The sequence below is a fragment of the Bombus vancouverensis genome, chromosome 1 (assembly GCF_051014615.1).
Source record: "Bombus vancouverensis nearcticus chromosome 1, iyBomVanc1_principal, whole genome shotgun sequence".
NCBI classification, from domain to species: Eukaryota; Metazoa; Arthropoda; class Insecta; order Hymenoptera; family Apidae; genus Bombus; species Bombus vancouverensis.
Window position 1 is genome coordinate 12,134,162 of NC_134911.1, and position 21,615 is coordinate 12,155,776.

A 21,615-nucleotide genomic window follows, 5' to 3' on the forward strand; every position below is an offset into this window, starting at 1 on the left:
TTTTACGACAGCGGACCACCAGTAACGCGACATTCATCACTGTCGACCGATCGTTTCGATCGTGGCTTACGTACTCGACAAGAAACCCAGGATCGTGGAAATTACCTTGAACGATAGCTAGAACGTTGCATTGCTCGGTACTGTACTTTCAACGATTTTTTTCCCCAACTACCTGTAATTATCCAACATCCGCTAACGCACCGTGCATTAACAATTCGAACGAAAATATCGCAGCGATGTTCGACTGTTTTTGTAAATCTTTCTCTTTTCTACGTTTCCCTAGCGCTCTTCAATTTGTTAATTACACCGCAATCTCTAGTCATAATTACAATTTATATTTAAACAAAAGTTACTAGCGTGTTCTTTATGAATTTATTATCTTCAATTTTGATGTTTGACGACAACTTGAAATAAACGAATTTTCAGTTAAATGTTCTCGGTTATCGCGAATCCAATGTAACGCTTTCGAAAGTGTACAGATCAATCCAGCTAGCTTCTGCCTATTAGTCGAGTGTTAAAAATAGCCACTCGTTCGAAATTAACAAAGAATAAAAAGCAGAAAGCGGGAAAAATAAAGTCGTAGGGCAATTCGTTCTACAATTTGCATATGGACGAATGTTTTCATCGATACAGAAATATGGCATTCATAACTGTGTTCATTGCGCGTTACAATATTGCTATCTAGATTTTGTAACTCGCGTCACGACAGCTTTTTTCTTTCTATTTTCTTGTTATTCTTTTTTTCCGGGTTTATCGCTACGGTGATTCCGCGCGAGGCGTATGGCGTGTTGCGAAAAACGCGTGGCACGTTTGCGATAGGAAACTGGCGTGCTTGTAAGTGGTTCAACGATTTTCATATATTTTCTTGTATTTTCTAATGGGCCACGTTACAAGGGGAAGTTACGCGGGCTACACGAAGGTAGAACGTGACCTGTAAGATATGTGTGCCGCGTATTAGTTGTTTAACGAGCCGCGCGCATGTTAAGTCACACGCGTTCAGAGAATGGCGAGTGAAACGGATAAAACGCGCCTGCTCGCCTAGTAAACAAAAGAAAGAACTCATTCCGTCTGAAATACGGAACAAAGAGGAGGAAAAAAATAAGAAGAAAAAGTTGAAAACTCAAAAAAAGCCCGGAGCCTGTTGTACATCGGAGGAATGCGAATCGCGACCTTGTTCGCTCGGCTTCCATCGTTTAGTCGAACCTCGTTCAACGCTTCACATCGATCGTATTTACTTAACTCTCTATCGAAAGCTCACGTTCTGTGAGAAAGTATCGTACACAGACGGAAATCTTTCTTCCGAAATTCGCGGCATCTTTTCACGAATTTGGCCGCGATCGTCGAAACGAAATCTGGGTCCTGCCAACTGCGCTGGTTTGGAAAGCGGCGCGGCACGTACAGGGTGTTGCGGCCTCATCGGATGGAAAGAAGCCGGGAATCGAGCTTCCCTTTTACGTTAAAGAGCGGAACTCTTTCGCGGAATTGAAATAGTACGTCGGGAATACCGGCACGTGGCGTAGAGGAAGAGCCACGAAAGTGGATGCAAGAGCTACCCCAAGCAGGAGGAGATGGGGTCGAGGGGATGAAGGAGTGGAGCGCGCAAAGGGAGAAAGAGAAGGCGGCTCTCGCACGGAGTAATTAAAACTCTGAAAGTCCCTAAGTCGCCTCAGACTGCGCGTAATTTGCAAACGCGCTCCTTCGCCCTGGGCGCGCGCGCATGCTGCGGGGTTAGAAAACGAACGAAGATGGAAGATCGACGAGTAGTCAGTGCGGCAGAGAACAGGATAACGTCGAGACTTACGGCTTGCTAGCATCTCTACCCCTTCTTTCTTTCCCTTTTCTCTCTTTTCGCCTTCCTCTCTACGAACACTCGTGTCTTCTTCTGTTTATCGGCCAATTTATTCTCTTCATCGTTCTCACGAGCTTTCCCTCGAGATTCCCCCATTTTCCCCTGTTACCGATGATGTTTATGCATCTTGCAGTCTAACCAAGTTCGTGCCGGTACTCTGTGTCTTCGTTTCGAAGTCGAATCTTTGTCCCGTGGACCGAGCTATCGTTTGATGTTTCCACGTGTTTTTGGGGCCCGGAAGCGATCGATAGGCCGCGCGTGAGCGTGCATTTCGCTCGATTTATGCCAGTCCTGCCAAGGTGGGAGTAAAAAATAAAGGAAATGGAAGAGAACGAAAGGAAAAAAGATTCGGTGGAACGAGTGAGAATGAGAGAGACGTCTATGTCGGAGAAAGTCGGTCCGATGGGATGGCGACGAGCGAGTGCCGGGCCAGAGCTTTTAAAAAACCGAACACACCGGCAGTGTCGAGCGTTAAAAGGATGGATACGACTCTTTGAAGCTCGATATCTGCGCTCACACCAGCAACATTTCCCTCTCGCCACCGCTATCCCTTCTCCCTCCACCTCTCGTGTGCTCGAAAACTATCCGACAAACTGGCGGAACGTCGAACCGACGATGAAGTTGCAACTCGCGGCGCGAAGTCGCGATTCGAGGGCTGTGTGGAGCGTCGAACGTTCGTCGAATTTCGAAGCTCGCATTGAGAAAAGGGCAGAAAAGTGGATAAAATGGATTTATCGAAGGGAAGAGTGCAGCGGAAGCGTTCTGAGGGTGGAATACGAAGGCTTTGAACATATAGAAAGAGATCCGATCGAGAAGGTTCGAATAATTCCGTCGGCACGAGATTTTATTGTATGCATGCGATGTCAACGTAAATGAAAAATTATGAAGTTTTTCAAATTTATGAAAATTTATTTACTAAAGCATAGCACAGGTACCGGAAATTTCACTAGCAATGAACTTAAAGTTAGTTTTAATTGAAACTCGTTGACTATGTCAACTTAAATGAAACCGCGCTTTCCGCGACCAAAACGATTTGCAATGCGTACGAAGAATCCAAAAAGTTCAAAGGTTCCTATTTGCAACTTGGTTTTTATTTCGCTCTGGTTACTGCCATTTACACGTGTTTCCTTTTATCGAATCGTAGTTCTCGAGAAATGGAAAGTAGAGAGAACGTTCCTTCAAGCGGTACAATGCTCGACCTGGTTTCCCTCGCCCTTTCGATAATTAATACTATTCTTCCAGCATAGGCACAAAAGGTTAAGACGCGTTTCAGTATACCGCAGTATTTTCCTCTCTTACTGTCTAAGATTCGAAACTGTGAAACACGTGGCGTTACACGATACAATATAACACATTCTCCGTACGATGAACTTTTTCTCGAAGGTCTTTTTGGATCATTTACATGTGCGCGGGAGAGTAAAGGGTCGCACGTAAACCGGATTCGAGCACCGCGAAATATATCTGCCGGAAACTCGCGTTCGACAATAGTTACTACGAAATCGTGCAGGATAGACGTTCAGAGAATCGCGTGGGTGGCACAGGGCGATGTAGAGGGGTTGGCAGTGTAAAAATCGAGTGGCTCGGCACTCTCGAGGGACGAGAACTCGCGTAAAAAGGAGGATTTCCAATATCACGTCGCTCAGGCATCTTTTGGATCGGCGTTAATGGTCTCTTCCGTTCCCGTCATCCTTCCACCACCCCCTCAGCATCGTTCAGTCCCGAGATTTTTTTCTACATTCACCCCCTTCCCTCCGTTCTCCTGTGCTCTTTTCTTTTTTATCCTTGGAACGCGCGCGGTTCGTTTCCCATCAATCCGAGTCGAAAGCACGTCGGGGAGAAATTATAATAAGGGTCGGCGTTGCTATAATAACGACATCGGTATCGCCCGAGCTGAAAGAATATGAAAGTTCTCTAATGAATATCGGCCGAGCGACAACTGCCTCCATCGCGACGACTCGTATATTTTTTTGTGCTTTTCTCTTCCCTTTTTTTCTTTTTTTTCATTTCATCGTGCTTCGTTGCCCTTCGTCGAAACGTTATTTCGTGCCCGCGGCAAGACCTCGCGAAAATGCATTTCGCGAGTTGATCATCCGTTGCTCGGGAAAGAGCGTTTTTACGACACGCGCGTGGAAATAGATGGAGGCAGGTAGAAGTTTTTGCGTATCCTTTCCTTTGTTTTTCGATTTACTTTTCCCCTCCTTTCGCCCGTTTCGATCCGCGAGAACATATTTCGTTTTTCAGTCGTATTTTGTTATCGACGCGCGTGTCCTGTCGTATTTTTGGCGAGGAGGAAACATTGTTTCACGTTTTTCCTGCAACGGATTATACCGGCCCGTTCTTTCATCGGGAAACATAGGTATTCAGGGATTTGTCCGTAAATACGTTAAATAATGCGAGCGTTCCGGACAAACAGAACGCGCCCGCGACTCTCGATAATTAAATATCGGCGCCCGTTCGCGTGTTACGAGACAGCGTTTTAATCGGCTTTGAACTTGTCGATGAATCTCGCGAAACGCGCCTACCTTCGCCCCCGTTGTTGCTCTAACACCCCTGCCCCTTTTTTTTCCTCATTGAAAAGGATGGACGCGTTTCATCCCTCTCTTGTTCAGCTTCTGTCGTACATATGTACCTATATACAGACACAATGTGTGCACGCGAATTTCAGTTCTCGCGCTTTGCCGAATTTATGAGTGACGCGGGACTTTGGATTTCGATAAAAACTTAATCATGCACGGGCAACGAGTATCGATCGTGCCCAGGCTAATAAATCGAGACACGGTCCGGTTATTCCGTGCAGCCTGTGATCGTATTTCAACGTTGGCAAGACTTTACGACGCGTTTTTTACTCCTTTCGGACGCCTCCCTATGCTTGTTCCTTCTTCCCTCTCGTTTTTGCCGCGTGGCAAATGCGTAATTATTTTATGGCCGTTGTTGGTTTATCGAGAAGCGAGACGGGTGTCGTTTGTTTCTTGGTAAGACACACGAAATGAAGAATTATACGCGGCCACCGTGCATCCCGGTAAATGGAATTTATTCACGTAACGGCGGAACCATCGCGCGTGGCGTGCGGTAATGTGACATACCATTATCATCGCGTTAATGTTACCTTTTTTTAGGTGGCGGAGGTGTTGTCGTAATTCGCGCGATTATGAGAGTATTTTTTTATCCTTTCGTTTTTTGCATAATTGTCATTTGGCGAGCATTAATTTAACGCATAAATGTACAAATTAGAAGATTAATAATCTGGCAACTTGAAAATTTAATCATGTACTTTCGAAGAGAAAATTTGAAAATTTTGAAATTTAAATATTTCATCGTCTGGGCGTCGCAGATATTACATACAGAGGATCAAACATCGAGGCACGAGGAAGCGTTCATTTCGCTTCTCGCGACACGCGGTTCGTGCTTACTCTGTACTTTCGGTGCGACTTCTGTTTTCGTTACACGAACGAGCTCTATTGGATTTTACGACTGCCGCCGTAGATATGATTGAGTTACTAATAGCGCAACATTTTATCCTCGTCCTTCTAAAAACGCTGTTCTAGAAATTACAGTTGATGTTACTCTCCGACTTGGACAAACTTAGAAATCTGTAGCTACCACGATTTTTCTGATAAAACGAAATAATGAAAACTTTATATAGTTATAATCTTCCAATAGTTATCCAAGAATCTACGATCTACCATTCTACCCGTAATACTTTCCTTAAATAATATCAATGTTTCTTGGAATAACAGAGAGTCCTAATTTCATGACTGGAATTTTACCACTATGGTTTGAAAATGTTCTGTTCTTTTACAGTCGAAATCGTTTCGGAAATGCAATGGTCGGTGATAAAATACGCAAAACGTTTGAAGGTTCGCAAATCGTCGGCTATGCCCGCGGCACCGATCGATAACGCGACTTCCGTTTTACAATTAAGGTCGGCCACTTTCGCGCACTATACTTTATCGAAGTGTGGTATCCGGTCGGCTGGATATATCGTACGATGGATAGCAATAATTTTGACAGGGACTATCATTTCGCGATCGTGAAGGGAGTTAAAGCGGTTTCCGTTCCTCCTTCTAACCACGATTGAGGGTTTAGAGGTAATAATTCGAGCGGGGCTCACGTAAAGTTTGCGTAACATCGCGTTTGCGTATTTTATGGCCGTTCGTGATACTTCGACCACGTTGCACGAGAATGAATCGAAGATTGACAAGACATTCAGCATTGGAGATTAATGTCCTTTTCTGCAACTTGTGCATGAAAAGTGTTCCAACTTATTGCAGTATCGTAACTTGTCGTAGCTTATTTTATGTTACTTGACCGACAAACGATGGCAAATTAAATGGGTACGATTTATGAGTGAAAAAGCTGCACGTTCCATCGTTCTGATATATATATAAAAAAAAAGAAAGAACGTACACAAATTTCAGATATTAGCGGTAAAATTCTTTTGCCTCGGTATTCTCTTTATAACTCTTCCTTCGACATTTGCGTATGGAAATATTAAATACGCCTCTCGTCAAACGAACTCGGCTTCATTTGCAACTGCAAAAGCACCGCTAGTATTTTTCTCTTTCTTGTTTTTTATCTCGTGTTTTCTTTTCTTTTTAATGCCAGCGAGGCTGAACGCTGACGCGTCCACTTCTCAGTCGGTCTCTTTATTACTGAAAATATGGCGGTGTACGGAAAATCCTTGTAACCATTTCCATCTGGAGATGCACGATCTCCATGCTCGTGACGATAAATATTACCAGTCGACAACAATGCGTCGCTCGTACGTCCATTATTCGCATGCTAGAAAGACAGGCTTTATCGATAGCATCGGACCGGCCTCAGAGATATTCGCCATCTTTTATTACGCTGAGATATGTTACCGTCTCTGTAGGATCGTGGCGCGCGTCTTCGTATGTTTCCATGTCGATACGTATATAAGTACTCAAGCTCTGGTTTCTCGATGTGTACTCGTGTACATATACAGGCTCGCGAAAGTATTCGAGCACTCGTAGATAGTTTTCATTATGTAGAAAATATGTACATTCATACACGTAGAAATTACAAGATATGTATTAGGTCGTCCGAAAAATTTCTTTCGTTTTATAAGGAAATAATGGATGCACAACATTTTCCGTTTTACATTATTTTATCGAATTACGTATGATCTATTTTGTTCTATGAAAATAAAGATCAGAACGTTCGACAGATTAGGTTTCATATTTGTATAAAGATGCATCGTTGTAAAAGACGGGTCTGAAAGACACTTTTCTTCAGAAATCAGAAAAATATTTAAAAAGCCAATTATCCATTAAAATTATTCAGCGGGACCATTTATTTAACAGTAAAATATGTTCGCGATAAATATTTTGTAACTTTTATGTACATTTTCGGACTTATTTCGAAGTTGACCAATGTAAACAGTCTCGTTAGAGCGTTAATGAAATTTCAAAATGTTTTGTACAAAACGTACGATACGGAGTTAAAAATTTTCCACGTAGGTGTTGAAATACTTTCGCGAACCAATGCAGAGAATATAGGATCACGTTATGGAAACAGTCAGGCGCGTTCTATCACGAGACATCTTTGATTTTTACACGACACTCGCGACGCTCTCTGTGCATTCTCCTATAGTAAAATATTGAAATCTAACTCTCAGGCTTTGATACGATGCATTTTAAGCGGAAAGTAGCGCGGAAAATCAAAGGATATGTGCCAGGCGAAAACGATTCGCGACTGAATCCAAATGATTTTGAATGTATTATGAATGAAATTGGTCCCTCTTTTCGCTCTTTCTCTTTATTTCATTCTTTTTCCTCGCTCGTTTCTTTTTTTTTGTTTTTAATTTCATTCCACTATCAACCTCGCTATGGCCACTCGTCATGCCAGGCAATTTTTGCGATCGCGAATTGCTCGGCCACGGAATCACGTTCTGTCCGGCAGAAAGTCGACGCACTAACGTACCATTTTCCCCGGTGAATGCGGCCGAATTAAAAAGAGCAGCCGGGAGTCCACTCGATCATATTTTGAGCGGTTTCATCGATCCGGCTAGTGCTGGCGAATCCCAAACCGCGAACTCGTTCCGTGTTGCACGGCCGATGCCAATAACCGCTATTCTGCCAATCAAAGTCGTCTCAGTCGACAACAGAGATGTTTTTCCTCGTTTTCTTCCGATTCTGCTGCATCGGCTGGATCCTGGCCAGCCGGGTCGATCGTCCTGGAAAAATATTACTTTCTCAACGAAACGTGTGATAACTCGATCAAATGAGAAGTGGAAGTTCTCGGTAACGATGTTTCATCTCGCTTTTCCCTCTTTTTTTTTATATCAAAGCTATATATATATGGAACGGAAATTCAAAGCGTTAGGAAACATTTTATTTACTCTCTTTCTGAGAACAAGATTTTCTCTGTCTGGTATGATTTTAACGCCGGTTCATTAACCTCTAACCTATATTTAAATACATTATAGAGAGAAAATAAAAAATAGTGAGATAATATCTATATCTCATTCACTATAAATTTCGTCAAAAATTCTTACATCGTATTTACTAACTGCGAGAACAAATAATTGGAAACTAGTCATTTTGACTGGTTTGTTAGTTCTACTGTCAATTAATTTTCTAATCTTACACGTCTTTCTAAAATTCAATGGAACACGAATCGTTAGAAAGCGAACATTTCGTATGCTACAAATTTGATATTTCGTTGAATCCGAAATTCAAATCCCAAACAACACTAACAAACAGCATCCCGTTTATCGATGTAAAAGCATACGTAATATGTACCGGAACGTTTTATTACGGCCACTAATGGAAGATCTAGCAGCCTCGGTAAAAGCACTCCAATAAGCTCCCTGCCATAACCTCCTCCCTTTGGCATGTTCCCTCTGGAAAGCTACTGACAGGCCGTTTCCCCGGTTATAAAAATTCGTTGAGGCCCCGCGATTCGGCGAGCTGCACGGTTCGATCAAACATTTTCATATCGGCGTCGAATCTTCCCTCGGCGAAACAAACACACCGCTATAGTTTCCGCATCGCGGTCGCATAGAGTCTACTGCGTAGCCAGTGTAATTGGTACGTGGAACGCGTATCAGGCCGGTCCGTGTGTTTGAAAAGGGAACGTGGTGGACGAACCGTGAGCTCCGATGATGGGCATCGATCGAGTCGCATGGAAAACAGGCTGAGCGAACGGGGCACAAATTATGCACCGCGAATGCAAAGTGCATGGGGAACGAGGCTCGCGCCTCGATGCCCCCGAATGCACGGAATCGCATTCTCCTTCATCCTGACGGCTCGTCCGCGTGTATATACGAGCCGGCACGCATCGTTGGAAAACAGTCGGTACACAAAGTGCCGGTATACGACAAGTTAACGTCCCATGAGAAGTCGCTGTAACCCGCTATATTCTCTGTTCCTTTTCATATCGCGTCGCAGTCTCCATTCTCTGCACTTCACTTTCTCCCTTTACCATCTCTTTCATCGTCTCAGGTTTTGTCTCTATTATTCAAGCAACTCGTCGTAGAGTACGACGAAAGAACGCGCACGGTTCTGTCTCTTTCAGCCTTTTGCATAAACGAAACTTCTTGGTACTTTGGTGGCTCCAGGAAAGCTTAGCGACGTCAAACATACCGCGATCTGTCTTGTCTTTTGGGTATTAACACGACGCTGACAAAGTCTGTCTTTCTCTGTCGCGAACCGAGAATCGGATCGTTTAACGGTCGTGAAAGCAGGAACGAATTAAGGAATCTTACGGTCGTTGGATAGAATCAAAGGAATATACAGGTTCTCTTGTTGATGGTGTTTCTGGTTGTAAGAAAAATAAAATTTACAGTTGTTGTTTAATCCTCGAAGAGTAAACAATTGCGTGTCTTGAATTTGATTCTTATTGTTCTAATATAAATAATTATATGTAGAGTGTGTAGAGTACTGGAAATTACGCGAATATAACGAAACATACATATGTACATTACCTGTAGTTTCTAATGAAACTTCGGTATTCTATGTAGATCATAAACATTAAATTGCACACATCATTTTACATGTTACATATTTTGCCGTATAAAATATCGAGGTAAATGCCCATTCGTACCTTTTACCGTCATTATTTAACTTTTTCTTCAATTTTAAGTCAAACGCTAACGCAGCCTAAGACTTTAGAGCGAAAATTTATATCTTGAATCATTTTAATCTAATCTCCGGACGTTAAGAATTCTGTTTTTTCTTTCGTATCAAGGTATGAACATACTTTGAAAGGAGGATAATGGTGGTGTTTCGCGCAAGATCGCGGATACATGGTGGTTGGCAGGGCAATAAATCGCGGCGAAAGAATTTCTAAACGCAACACAAGTCGGTCGTTTTCGTTCTAAATGCGGACGGAAATGTTCTCCTGGCTGGAAATTACAGGAGAACCACCCTCGAAGTTCCTTACGTACGAGATTAATCGCTGATCATCTCCTATCCACGTTGGCGCGTGTCTGTGTTTTCGTCCGCTCGTCTGAAGCTCGCTTGATTACACGCGAGCCTTGATAATAGATCACCTGCTGCCCCGTTCACGCTACCACTAGGTAATATCCTCGATGCTACACTACTGACAGAGAGCCGTTGCCGGCTGCTGGCATTTTCCCTGGTCCGGTTCCGTGACGTTCTCCCTAGGCTACTAACTCTCGATTTTCTTGTTTCCACCTCTATAATCCTCCTTCTCGTCTCTAATATCGGATCGAATTAATCTCATCCACTGTTGCATGATTTCTTCCGAGAGACTAGCGATGAAACCCGTAACAATCGTTTCTCTCTGCTCTCATGCACAAACAATTGTTCCATTATTAATTAACTCATAGTCGTACAGGATCAATTGGTTGCAACATAGGTTGTTCGGCGAGTTCGTGTTATTTATCGTTCTGCTATTTAAAAGTTTCCAGTTTCGCCTCGTTACTATTTTCTTTAACCTATTTTAGTAAAGGAAGCGACAACTTGTTAAGATTGTCGACTTTGTGGTATCGTGGACGAAAGGTCTAAGAGATACCGGATCGAACCATAAACAATGTCGCGAGAAAGCCTAAGTGCCGACAGGCCCAACAATGTATCGTCGGTCCTTCGATCGAATAGTTACGCGGAAAAGACCTGCGTGACCCTGGCCACGAGCGGTTGCGGAACACGTGCGTGGTGGGGCTAAGACAAAAGACAAAGGGATGCTACGGGAGAAAGACGAGTTAACAGTCAGTGTTAGTTGAGAAGTCAGAGAGTGTTAGTTGAGAAGTCAAAGAGTGCGAATTGCGTTGTCGAGAGAGCGTGGTCCGCGTGAGAGAGAGCGTTGGAACCGTGGTGACAAGAGTTGCAAATTAACTATTTAGTTGTCTTAATTATAGTACGTTATTGTATTTAGTTCACGTTAAACAACCATCGCTTCCTGTTTAACCAACGCCTGTTTAATCTAAATTAAATGAACTAATTGTAGTAAGATCGAACAGTATTTCAGACATACTAATTTTTTCATTTATCTTTTTTATCTATCCTTTGTCTTTCTTACGTGTAGTTCTCTCTTTGTTAAAAATGAATTATACGGCACAGCTACATTGATGAGGGCTAGGACTGGCCTAACTGAAATTGACTCGACTTTATTAACTTTTGACATGTTCGTGCTTAAGAGACGACAAGTTAACAAGTTAAGTATCCAATGGATGGTTGATTTTAAAATATTCAAGACTGTAGCGTACCTCCTGAGTCGATGAACTTCTTCTCTCGTTTAATAAGTCATATCTTTGTCGATCTAAGATGCAGGTTCAGAACGTGGTATATATATCATCAAGATAAAAATTTTCTCTAGACTTACTCTGTAGTAGCCATTTCGTATTTCATATGTCAAACTTGGATTAATCTTTCCTTTATCTTCTTACATCGTATAAAGTCGTTATTATCGCTTTTCGTAGCGTTTCCGATCGTCACGGTACATCTTACGCCTAATCATCGTGTACTCACGATCGCGTCTGGCATGTTGATAGATCGCCTCAGGGATATTAACGTATCATTACCGGTTCACGAGCTTTCTGACTTAGGGGCAGAACACGAAGATACAGGATTGCTAGTTACGGTGACCACTAGCTAGTTAGCTTGTCGCAGTCTCCGAGAACATACAATGGCCTGGACGAGATGTGTATTGTAATTATACGGAAACAGCCTCTCGCGCCTGCATCCTTTGTCTTTGCCCCTCGCTATCCTTGTTCCTGTCTTTCCCTCTTGTGGTATATCTCTTCCTCTCTCACCCTTCGGTGAATCCTTTCAACCGTCTGTAGTCATCGACGTACCAGCCGATTGTTTGCAGAGGCCAGGAAACACAAACGGTGCAAAATCATCGGACAACCGGTAATCTGGCCGCGTTGCAAAGCGTATGCTACGATATGGAGTAGCCGACGAGAACATCCTTTACGTGACTAAATATCGCTAAAAGCAAGGGAAGATGAAAAGATTGATCATTGAGTTAGTTACTTATTGAAAAATATCAACGAATCGAGTGAACGTGTTCTTTCTAATTCTCGTACGATTTTACAATGCTTTACGTTTGAAGATTGCAGAAGAAAGATTGAAAAAGGTCCGATCTTGTATTATCAAAATTTGTCTTTACATTTACTTTTATTCTTTATTCTTTATCTTTATTCTTCAAATCAAAAATCATTATTTTCCACAATTTAGTTCGCATCTCACATTTTTGTTCATACCTAAATAATTAAATTAGGTCCTAATTATTAGATCAGAACCTAATAAAATAAAGTAACCTACAAAAATGTGGGGCGAATCTGTTAAACGTTGTAATAAACGAAAATCCTAAGAGGTTAATCGTACAATTTATCGTAGGGTAGAATTCTATCAACGAATTTCCATTCTCAAAGTGGAGCATAGAACTTCACGGAGAAGACTTGCTGGTCGAAATGAATTCGAAACGAATCGAATTTCAGTCGGAGGATTTAGAGGCGCGTTTCCATAAATTATCGGCCAACTTGTCTGGATCGGCAAGTTTCCAGAGTAGAGAAGCGCAACTTGTCCATGAGTTTCTACGCGGTCGTTCCTTCCCCTTTAACGTTACTTCCGTTTCGTAACCTTCTTGAAACCGCGTCGCCGCCCACGCCGATTCATCCGTTCCCCTTGTCGTTTGCGAACCTAACTAGTTCATTATCCGACGCGAGGTTAATTCCACGACGTAGACGCAGGGGGCGGCTACCATTACGTTGCCCTTACTGTTGCGTACATATCGGTTTATTTAGTCAACGTCGGAAAGTATTTCTCGCGCATCCGGTTGCGCGCGTAGCTTCAGAGTCAATGTGAAAAACTTGCTCTTCACGCGGTTACTCTTTTGTAAACTCGTTCGTAAACTTTGTTCATTACAGCGAGCTAATAAAATTCTCTATCGTCGATCCTCGGCGCGAGCGAAGGCGCGCGCGTGCTTCAAAGTCTTTAAAACCGTTTGCGTTTCTTTTGCCGCGATACCGAGCTATATTAACGAGGCGAAACGCGACGAGATTCAGTCGCATGGCGACGCGCTGCTCGAATTAAAAGTAATACTCTGGGAACGCTATTACCAGTCGCGTTCAATTTGCGTTTCACTTATCGTCGCCCGTACAAGGAACGGACGTACCGATATTAACGTTAACGAGAAAATTATTGTTAGAAGCGTTACGCTACGTTAACGCGATGGTTACTCTTTTTAGATTCGAGCTTCTTCCGGGATTATATGCAAATATCTTTACAGATTTAAATTTGATAAAAATTTCAGAAGAGATGTATTTTAAGAGACTATTAGTGGGTTATTTTCTGTACCGCTACGATTGTTCTTCGCACTTGTGGTGTCCTTATATCTTGTTTTAACGATTGTCTTAATGTTCCTCTTTGTCACTGTATCCTACGAATAATATGCAAATTTATCAGAACTTGCTCGCATCTGTTCCCTTAGTATAATAGAATTCTTTCTGATAGCTGTCTGTTAATTATTTTTAATAATCCCCCATAGTGTCTAAATTCTCATAGAATACACAAAGTGGCAGACTTTTCTAATTTTACAATATTCACGGACCAGCGGAAAGAACGAGCAAAAGGAAACAAGGAAAGAGAACTGCGTCACAGACAAGCCATTTTATCCCTCGTTTGGCTCGTCTCTACCTAAACGAAGATAAACTCTGGATGCATCGAGGCACACGACACGGTACCGTCGAAACGCTACAGATTTCCAAGCTCGTACGCGTCGCTCGCGTAGTTGAGAAAATCCGAACATGTAAACTATGTCTCGTAAAGTCTGTCTCTACTTTTTTCCTTCTCCGCCCGCGACAGACACGCGTGGCAGTACTCGTGCGCGCCACGTATGACACGCCTGTAGTATTAGTTAGAAAGCTAATTGCAGCACCACCTCGTTTTAATTCCATTATACAGGTTGCGTCGTGTAGATGCAAATTTCATCCCCGTACCATAGGTCCCACCCTCGCGACTTTTACTCCGCCTCGTTCACCTGACCCCCGCGCCTGTTATCCCCGTCGCACTTAACCTGGTCCTAACATCACGGCAGCGTTCTTCCTCTCGCTCGTCGACAGAACTTTCCGAATTATCTTGTAGCGAGAGACGACGTCGACGTTCCCAATTATGGGACAAGGCACGACTCCAAGGCGCTTCGCATACACTATCAGTGTATTAACGGATACGTCCGCTGTATTTCCGGAAGTTTAAGCACTCGCTCAAGCAAGCGACAGCTGAAATCGAGAGTTTCATCTGTGTACAAAAGGCTTTCTCTCGAGAAGGAGCAGGATATTATATTGTCGCGATAGACCGTAATTAAGGTGAATTAACAGCGGCGTTTTGTGATAACCATTTGCTTCTCTGTTTGTTCCAGGTGAGTCAGAGTTTCTGCTATTTTTGGAGGAGCCAGGTATACGTGAGTAGCGATTAACTTGATATCGTTGCGTCGGTGTATGTTGCGTTTTAACTTTTTATACTGCCACGTGCCATATATGGTCGACTGCTAATGCGTTCACTGGGGAATATTACTTTAACCCAAGTGGCATTTAATTTATTTTTATTCGCTCTGAGAATTGATAAAGATATATATGTTAGTTACGTAAATAAATTCTAGGAAAATTGAAGAGCTAGAAATTCCTTTTTTCTTTCAAGATCGACGGTTTTTAATGGTAGTTGCAGAAATTAATTACAACGTGTTTTTAATTACACTGTGAAGGTTAAGAGTGCACTGTTTGATTCTGACTGAGATACGATATCTGCGTACAATGTATGTCTATCGTTGACACATATAGGTACTCTGAAAGATTTTACGAAATTGATTCTCTCGATTAAACAGTTGGAACAATAAATGGATCAATTTAAATTCCAAATGGAAGGGAGAGAAAATTATTTTCAAGACTGAGAAGAATTCAGCAACATCTGCATCAAATGTACAGCTTAGTAATAGTGAGCAGCGAAAAGAGTTATTTTACAATTGCTTCCTTACTTACTCACTCATTGAACTCATGCGATCGATTGTCGAGACACAATGTTCCCAACGATAGTATCCCAATTCGTACCTCACCCTTTGCAAAGAAGTATTCGAGAAACTGGGTAAAAGATTTTAGGGTGTAATAAGCCTGATCGATAGTCGTGGTAGCCGTTTTCGGATGCACTAAACCAGGGCTACGGATATAATCATCTCCTCTGGTTAATTAGCGACGGGAAACGAAGGTGCGCCGCAGCCGGGCTATTAATTATAAATGTCCAACTTCCGCGAGAACTTCGGCTCCGGCATTCTGCCCTAAATCTCCAATCGATTTGTTATCGAGGTGTGGTCGAAAACTTGAAGATCCCTGTCGAAGTACCCTTTTCAAAGGAAAAACGTTTCTAACGAAAGACGTCGGAGGGTCGACCTAAGCCTCTTTTTCTTTCTCGATATAATTCCGATGCCGCAAACTATCGATACTATGCGCTGCACGAACTTGTTGTTGACACGGAGTCGACGACTCGTCAGGAACGTTTGCCTAATTGTTTGCCGATGCGAACACGGACTCCCGATTTCAGGGCTGGTCAGCCCCGATGTTTGACTTGCGCAACTAAAGCCGTTCGGAAATCGTAAGTTAATTATCGCCTGTCGGTCGTCTCGTCTGGATACTACGTTTTCAGCCCGGCGCACAGTAAATAAATGCTTGGCAGCAGCAATTTCCACGCGTTTCCTAGTCGTTGTTTGCGGACAGGTACTTTGATGGACAGATATTGCGAAGGAGATCATAAAACTGGTCAGACGTAGAACTTTATACGTTTCGACCAAATGGAAATTCAAGGCATATATCGGAAGTATAAGAAGTCGGAGAGCTTGTTCGGGATGACACTATATCGATTCAAAATCAGTTGCTTTTTCGTAGTATCTATTTATTATTTTCAGGATCAAACTTTTTAACCTGTGCGAGAAAAATTGTCTTTTATTTATTCATAGCAAAAGCAGACTTTCTTTTGGATGGTTTTGTAAAGAAGATACGATGAACTAGAATTTGAGACCAGTTTTGTGAGAAATAAATATATTTACAGTTTAATCGATTAATAACTTATTGAAGTATAATGTTGCAATATCGAGTGTGGGGTATTATTTTTCACGCAGTTTATACGTATTATAAAAATAATTTGTCAACTCATAAAGGACTTTTGCAGCTTGAATTTCAAGACGCGTTTCTATAAGATGTACATAGTTCTGGATGTGATCAATGCTTTAATTTATCGCGATATTGCCGGCAAATACACGTTCCTTCTGAAAATTCATCGTCGAGATGGGCAACGTTCTCCGAAGTTTCGGAATTCGGTTAGCATTCTGTTTTCGCTCTCGGCATAAACGAGCAACGCGATACCCGCGTATCTACCGTAGTTTCAAAATATTTTAGATATCTCTGCGACTAGTTTGCTATCGGGTTCCAAGAGTTATTCTCGTTATCCGTCGTATATCGAGGGAAGAGAAAGGCAGGTTAAAATGATGCATAGAGAGCGAGGAACGAGATCGATCAGAGTTAACGTCATAATCCTTTTCGTCCGGTTAATTGCGCTTTGACTGGCGATAATCCTATCTCCGAAGACTGAAGGAATTCAAGTATCACGCGAGCGGCCCATTAGTCGATTAATATCGCCGGTGAATTTTGTTATCCTGAGCGTGCATTATCGCCGACTGGTTCCGGGGCGACCGGCCGTCAGCGCAGTTTACTTTTACTCTTCTCCCTTTAAACCTGTGGTAGCTTGGCTGTCTCGTTTTTGCTTAATTGCGTGGAATTCTCCTCTCTTTTCAGCCCTCTTTCTCGGCTCGTCAGGCGCAACGCGCGACGTGAAACCGGGGAAAATGGCTTGGCCGTGCTCTCGCCGTGGAAATCTAATGACTACGCTATCTATGTGCATATTTCTTACATAATTACCCGCGTAAAGTACACTCCTCGAAACCCTTCCCCCTCTCCGGCTGTACCAACAGCTTGCGTTTATACCGTCAGACTGAGATATTTATGCGCATTAATCTTGCCTTTTCATCGGATTTCATTAATGCAGCTACTCGCCCGGTGATAACGCACCTCTAATACCCGGCTGCTGGTTAACTACACGCCCGGGTACAAGGGAAACACCGATTTTCTGCGCGGCGATAATTATCGAGTCACCGATCTTGCTTGCTAGAGAGACAGCTTTGTACCTGGACTGGCAAGTGAAAGATATACGCTTCGTGTTTAGTAGGGTTTTCGTAGGCATTTGTGAAAATAAGTTTAAGATGGTGGTGAGATAAATAGGTAGTTAAGTATATGATAGCAAAGAATGTAAAAGGATTAGTACATTGTGTTGGTTAATAATAGGGATAAAATAATCGCCAGTTAATAATATAAAAAAGTATTACGTGTAAGCGATCCAAGTTAGATTGGAAATGGTAGGAGGTAGGAGAAAATTTCATTAAGGAGAATGAAATCGTGTATCACCTGCTGCATGTGTGTCTATAGTTTGTCCTAGTTTCGTAAGGCATCTTGTACATTGTTTCACTATTATTACACTATCGTAGCAGTCATTTTTCTGGGATTTTTGTTCATTCTCAAGTTCGTTGATTCCCCTTACTACTAATGTTTTTCCTTCATGTTCAGATAAGCAGATAATGACTAATTACGACTAATTAAAATTTGGTTTTAACAAGCAGAATTCTTCTTCGATCAAAATTTCGCTGCACTGACACCTGTAAACGTTACGTATTCGCTTCTCCAAAGCCTCGTCCCCTATAAATAATCAGTTATTACGTGCAGATAGCCGAAACCACACGGGTTCCCTCGTTATCATACAATCATTCCACGTTTACACACCTTTCATTCTAATTATCATCTATTATGCTGTCGCTGGATGACACGCTGTCTGTTGGAAACGGTTATCGATTAATTTCTCGACTGGAGCCGGATGCGTTCGCCGGTCGCGTACGTTGATCGGCATTATCAAATTCGAGCGTCGACAGGAAGCTAATGGCAGGGGGCCAGATGTCATGGTTTCTCAAACTTCCTACACGCTGACTGTACTTTCGCGTAATTATCGAGGAGAGAAAGGGCGAGAGAGGCGAAAAGAATCAGCGAATCGGGCCGGTTCGGCAAGTTCGCCGAAGTAATTTGAATTCGTATGCCACCGCAGAAATTCGATTTGACACTCGACGTGAAACGTACATAACGAGTCTGCGAACTGTTCGGGACCACAGTCCCTCCCCGCGCTTTCCTCGTACTTATTCCGACCTGGCAAGTCGAACTTCGGTTAATGGTGTAATTCGTCGAATAATTAGCGTTCGCTCGAAGGCGGCACAGAAATCGGCTACGCTCGTTTCATTCCGTCTCGTTCGAAGAAAAAGGAAACCAAATCGAGATACTTTCCCGGCTTCGTAATGCACACCGAGAGCTTCAGGTACTGAATGGTTTCTCTCGACGTAGTTTTATTTTGTTAACCAAGAAGACCGGTTAATCCGTCACTTGGATCGTAAATTTCTTAGACGCGATAGAGAATGTTCCATTCTTCCGAGTGGCTCTATACAATCGAGTTATGTCATACTGAAGATATGTACATTAACTAAATGTAGAATGATTTGAATGTAACCTTTTCCTTTCTTTTTTCTTTTTTTTTTTTGACCTGAAGAATGCTAACATTCTATGGATTTAGAAAGTAGAAGTGGGAGCGATATGCTGTTTTTACGTAAGGATAGCCTTACTCGTCTCATGTGACATATGTTTAGGAAAGAAGAAAATATTTATTACAATTAAAACAGCAGAATAGACAGGCTCTACCTAAGAAAAATCAAGTACATCGTTCGTAGTCACTCTTTTGGATCACTGTGTCGATCGACAGCGGATATAGGCATCGTGATGAATGCTCATTTCGCGGTAGATACGACGCAAACAAACGTTGCACACGCTCACGTCCCGCGTTACAAGTGCACGGTTGGACAGAGAGTAGGTTCGCGAGGGACTTTGATGAGAAGGTTCGGTGATTTAACGACACACACGAGGGGCATACACCGGCCGGAGAGGAATCTAATTTATTTCCTCCTTTGTGGAACAGCCTCGGGAAAGGAAAGAGAGGAGAGTCGCGGTTTTCAAAGCGAAAAAGCTTTCCAATCTCTCGAGGCAAAGGAGCTCGGGCAAACAAGGGATTTACCACGATGGACGCCGATGGAAACGCGGATGGAATCGGCCAGGGGGACACAGAGATGACCGTACGTCGCTATACTTGTTTTCGACTCGTACCCTCAGCCGTCTGGGAATCTCTTTGACCGGATCACTGTATTTCGTTCGATGTGCCCCGTTTGATACGCGCGGAGACCTCTAGCCGTTGCCGGAATCGCGCGGCACACCCGCAGGCGCTGAGTCCTCTGCGACTGGCATCCCGACTAAATAATGGTGCCCACATCCGCCGTGCGATCCGTCACACCCTTCCACCGAGATTCCAACAGATGCCACCGTTTCTTTCGCTGTAACCTGAAAAAAAACTCACTCTGCCACTGCCGTTCTTTGACTTTCTTCAACATTTGTTGGATCTGCCGCGTCGTTCGAGACTAGTTTCTTTTTGTCTCTGTTAAGTCTAAATTAAGAAGACGAACATCTTATTTCTGTGTATTTCGTTCTTTTCATTTTTTAGAATTGTATCATCGATTATGTTGTGGTTTAGCGGTTTGGGTTAAGTTTTCCATAGACTTTTATTTTCTTTTGGGTTTCGATTTATCTTGTCTCATCGAGCTTTAGTATTTATTAAATCTTTACGGTCGCTTTGCAGCTAGATTACCCGCTTCTCGTTGCACAGACGCGAACCGGTTTTATCTACTTATCTTGGTACGTGTTTATGGCTCGAGAAGCTGATATTCTTGCTACCTGACTTTTCTCCCGACTGGATTATCGTTATTACCATGTTTTGATTTTGCCCACGCTGCGGTCCGGCTTCGCGTACCCATTAATTCGATAGGTCTAAAGTGTCGTTTATTAGATCCCATTTACACCTTCTTTTCTTCCAGATTTTATCACGTGTTTTATGCGATGAATTACTATCATTATTCCGATTATCAGCATATATTTTACATTTACAAACGCGCTGTATTAAGTCTCTCGTCGATAACATTTCCGAATCTAAATTTTGTCTTTCGTGTGAAAGAGACGTTTCTCTTATACACACCTATTTCTTAAGTCACGAAACGAGAGAAAATTAAAAAATCCGAAGCGACTGTTGCAATATGCAGGCACCTTCGCTCTTCAATAACGGGAAAACTAAGGGAAACTGGAATAATTTACGGAAAATCAAGTCAAAATCAGTCAAACTCAAATCACTTTTCCAATATTCGTAGTAGCAAACTTTTGCGCTTTTGAATACGAAAGCTGTGAATATGAAATCTGTACCTTTCTTTCTGTTCCGATAAATAGAACTTAGACATTGCAGCTGGCCCCTTATCGCTGTAAACCTCTCAATTGTCGAAAGATCATTCGTTAAATTCCAAAACTGTTCATAATATTCTGCAGTCGTAAAGCGTTAGAACACGCTGCTTTCGTCCCAGGCCATAACGAGCGAACCACACGAACAAGAAAGGGAAAAGAAATTCCACACATGACACGACAAGTGTCGTCTCGCCGGCAGCGGGGCAGGCTGCCATATTTTTCCTCGTGTAAATCGCATCCGACAGAAATCGCGATGATGCGTCCCTCTGATCTCGTTGCCTACCCGACATCCACGCAGAATTTCGTGGGGTTGGTGCCCGTCCATTACGCGTTCCAACCGGATATTATGCACCGTGGGTTCAATCGACCCTTCGACGCGATATTAGGCGGTCTAATTTGCAATTCGTGCTATCTCGAAGGCACTTTTGATCCTCTGTCGCTTCCCATTGGCCGCCGCCTCAAAGTGGCAGCGGGGTGATATCCCGCGAGGGAGCGGTTCTCCAGAATCCCTACGGGGGATGATATTCACTGCGCGCGAAAGGGGTGTTGCCGAGCTAGAGGGTGATGGTTTAACTTTGACCGTGAGCCGGCGGAAGGAAGCGGCCACACGGAGGGATGCCACAAGGTGAAAGGAGATTTATGCTGATCAGAAATTATAGGCTGGCTCCGCGGTTGGTTGCTTCGCTCCGCAACCTCTTCGCGCTGCATTAACCCCCTCTTTCGTGCTCACCCTGTGACCGGTTCCCCGGGTTCGACCGCCTGCTACTACACTCTCTCGCCACTTTATTCAAAGCGAGATCCCCGCTTAATGTCCCGAAAAGCCATATTTTCGCGATTATAATTTACGGCGCGATGCGAAACCCTTGTTCCT

At 43.0% G+C, this 21,615-nt stretch overlaps 2 protein-coding genes across 2 annotated transcripts in view; one reads left to right on the forward strand and one right to left on the reverse strand.

Annotated features, from left to right (window-relative positions):
* The window catches only part of hiw (MYC binding protein highwire), a 261,195-nt gene that overhangs the window by 40,005 nt on the left and 199,575 nt on the right, over window positions 1-21,615 (forward strand). The window lies entirely within an intron of this gene.
* LOC117153415 (uncharacterized) overlaps window positions 1-21,615 on the reverse strand; it is a 117,017-nt gene that overhangs the window by 29,877 nt on the left and 65,525 nt on the right. The window contains exon 2 of the mRNA XM_076619540.1: window positions 7,793-8,045. Coding sequence (XP_076475655.1) covers window positions 7,793-7,795 — 3 coding nt within the window. The 5' untranslated portion in view covers window positions 7,796-8,045. The remainder of the gene's footprint in view (window positions 1-7,792; window positions 8,046-21,615) is intronic.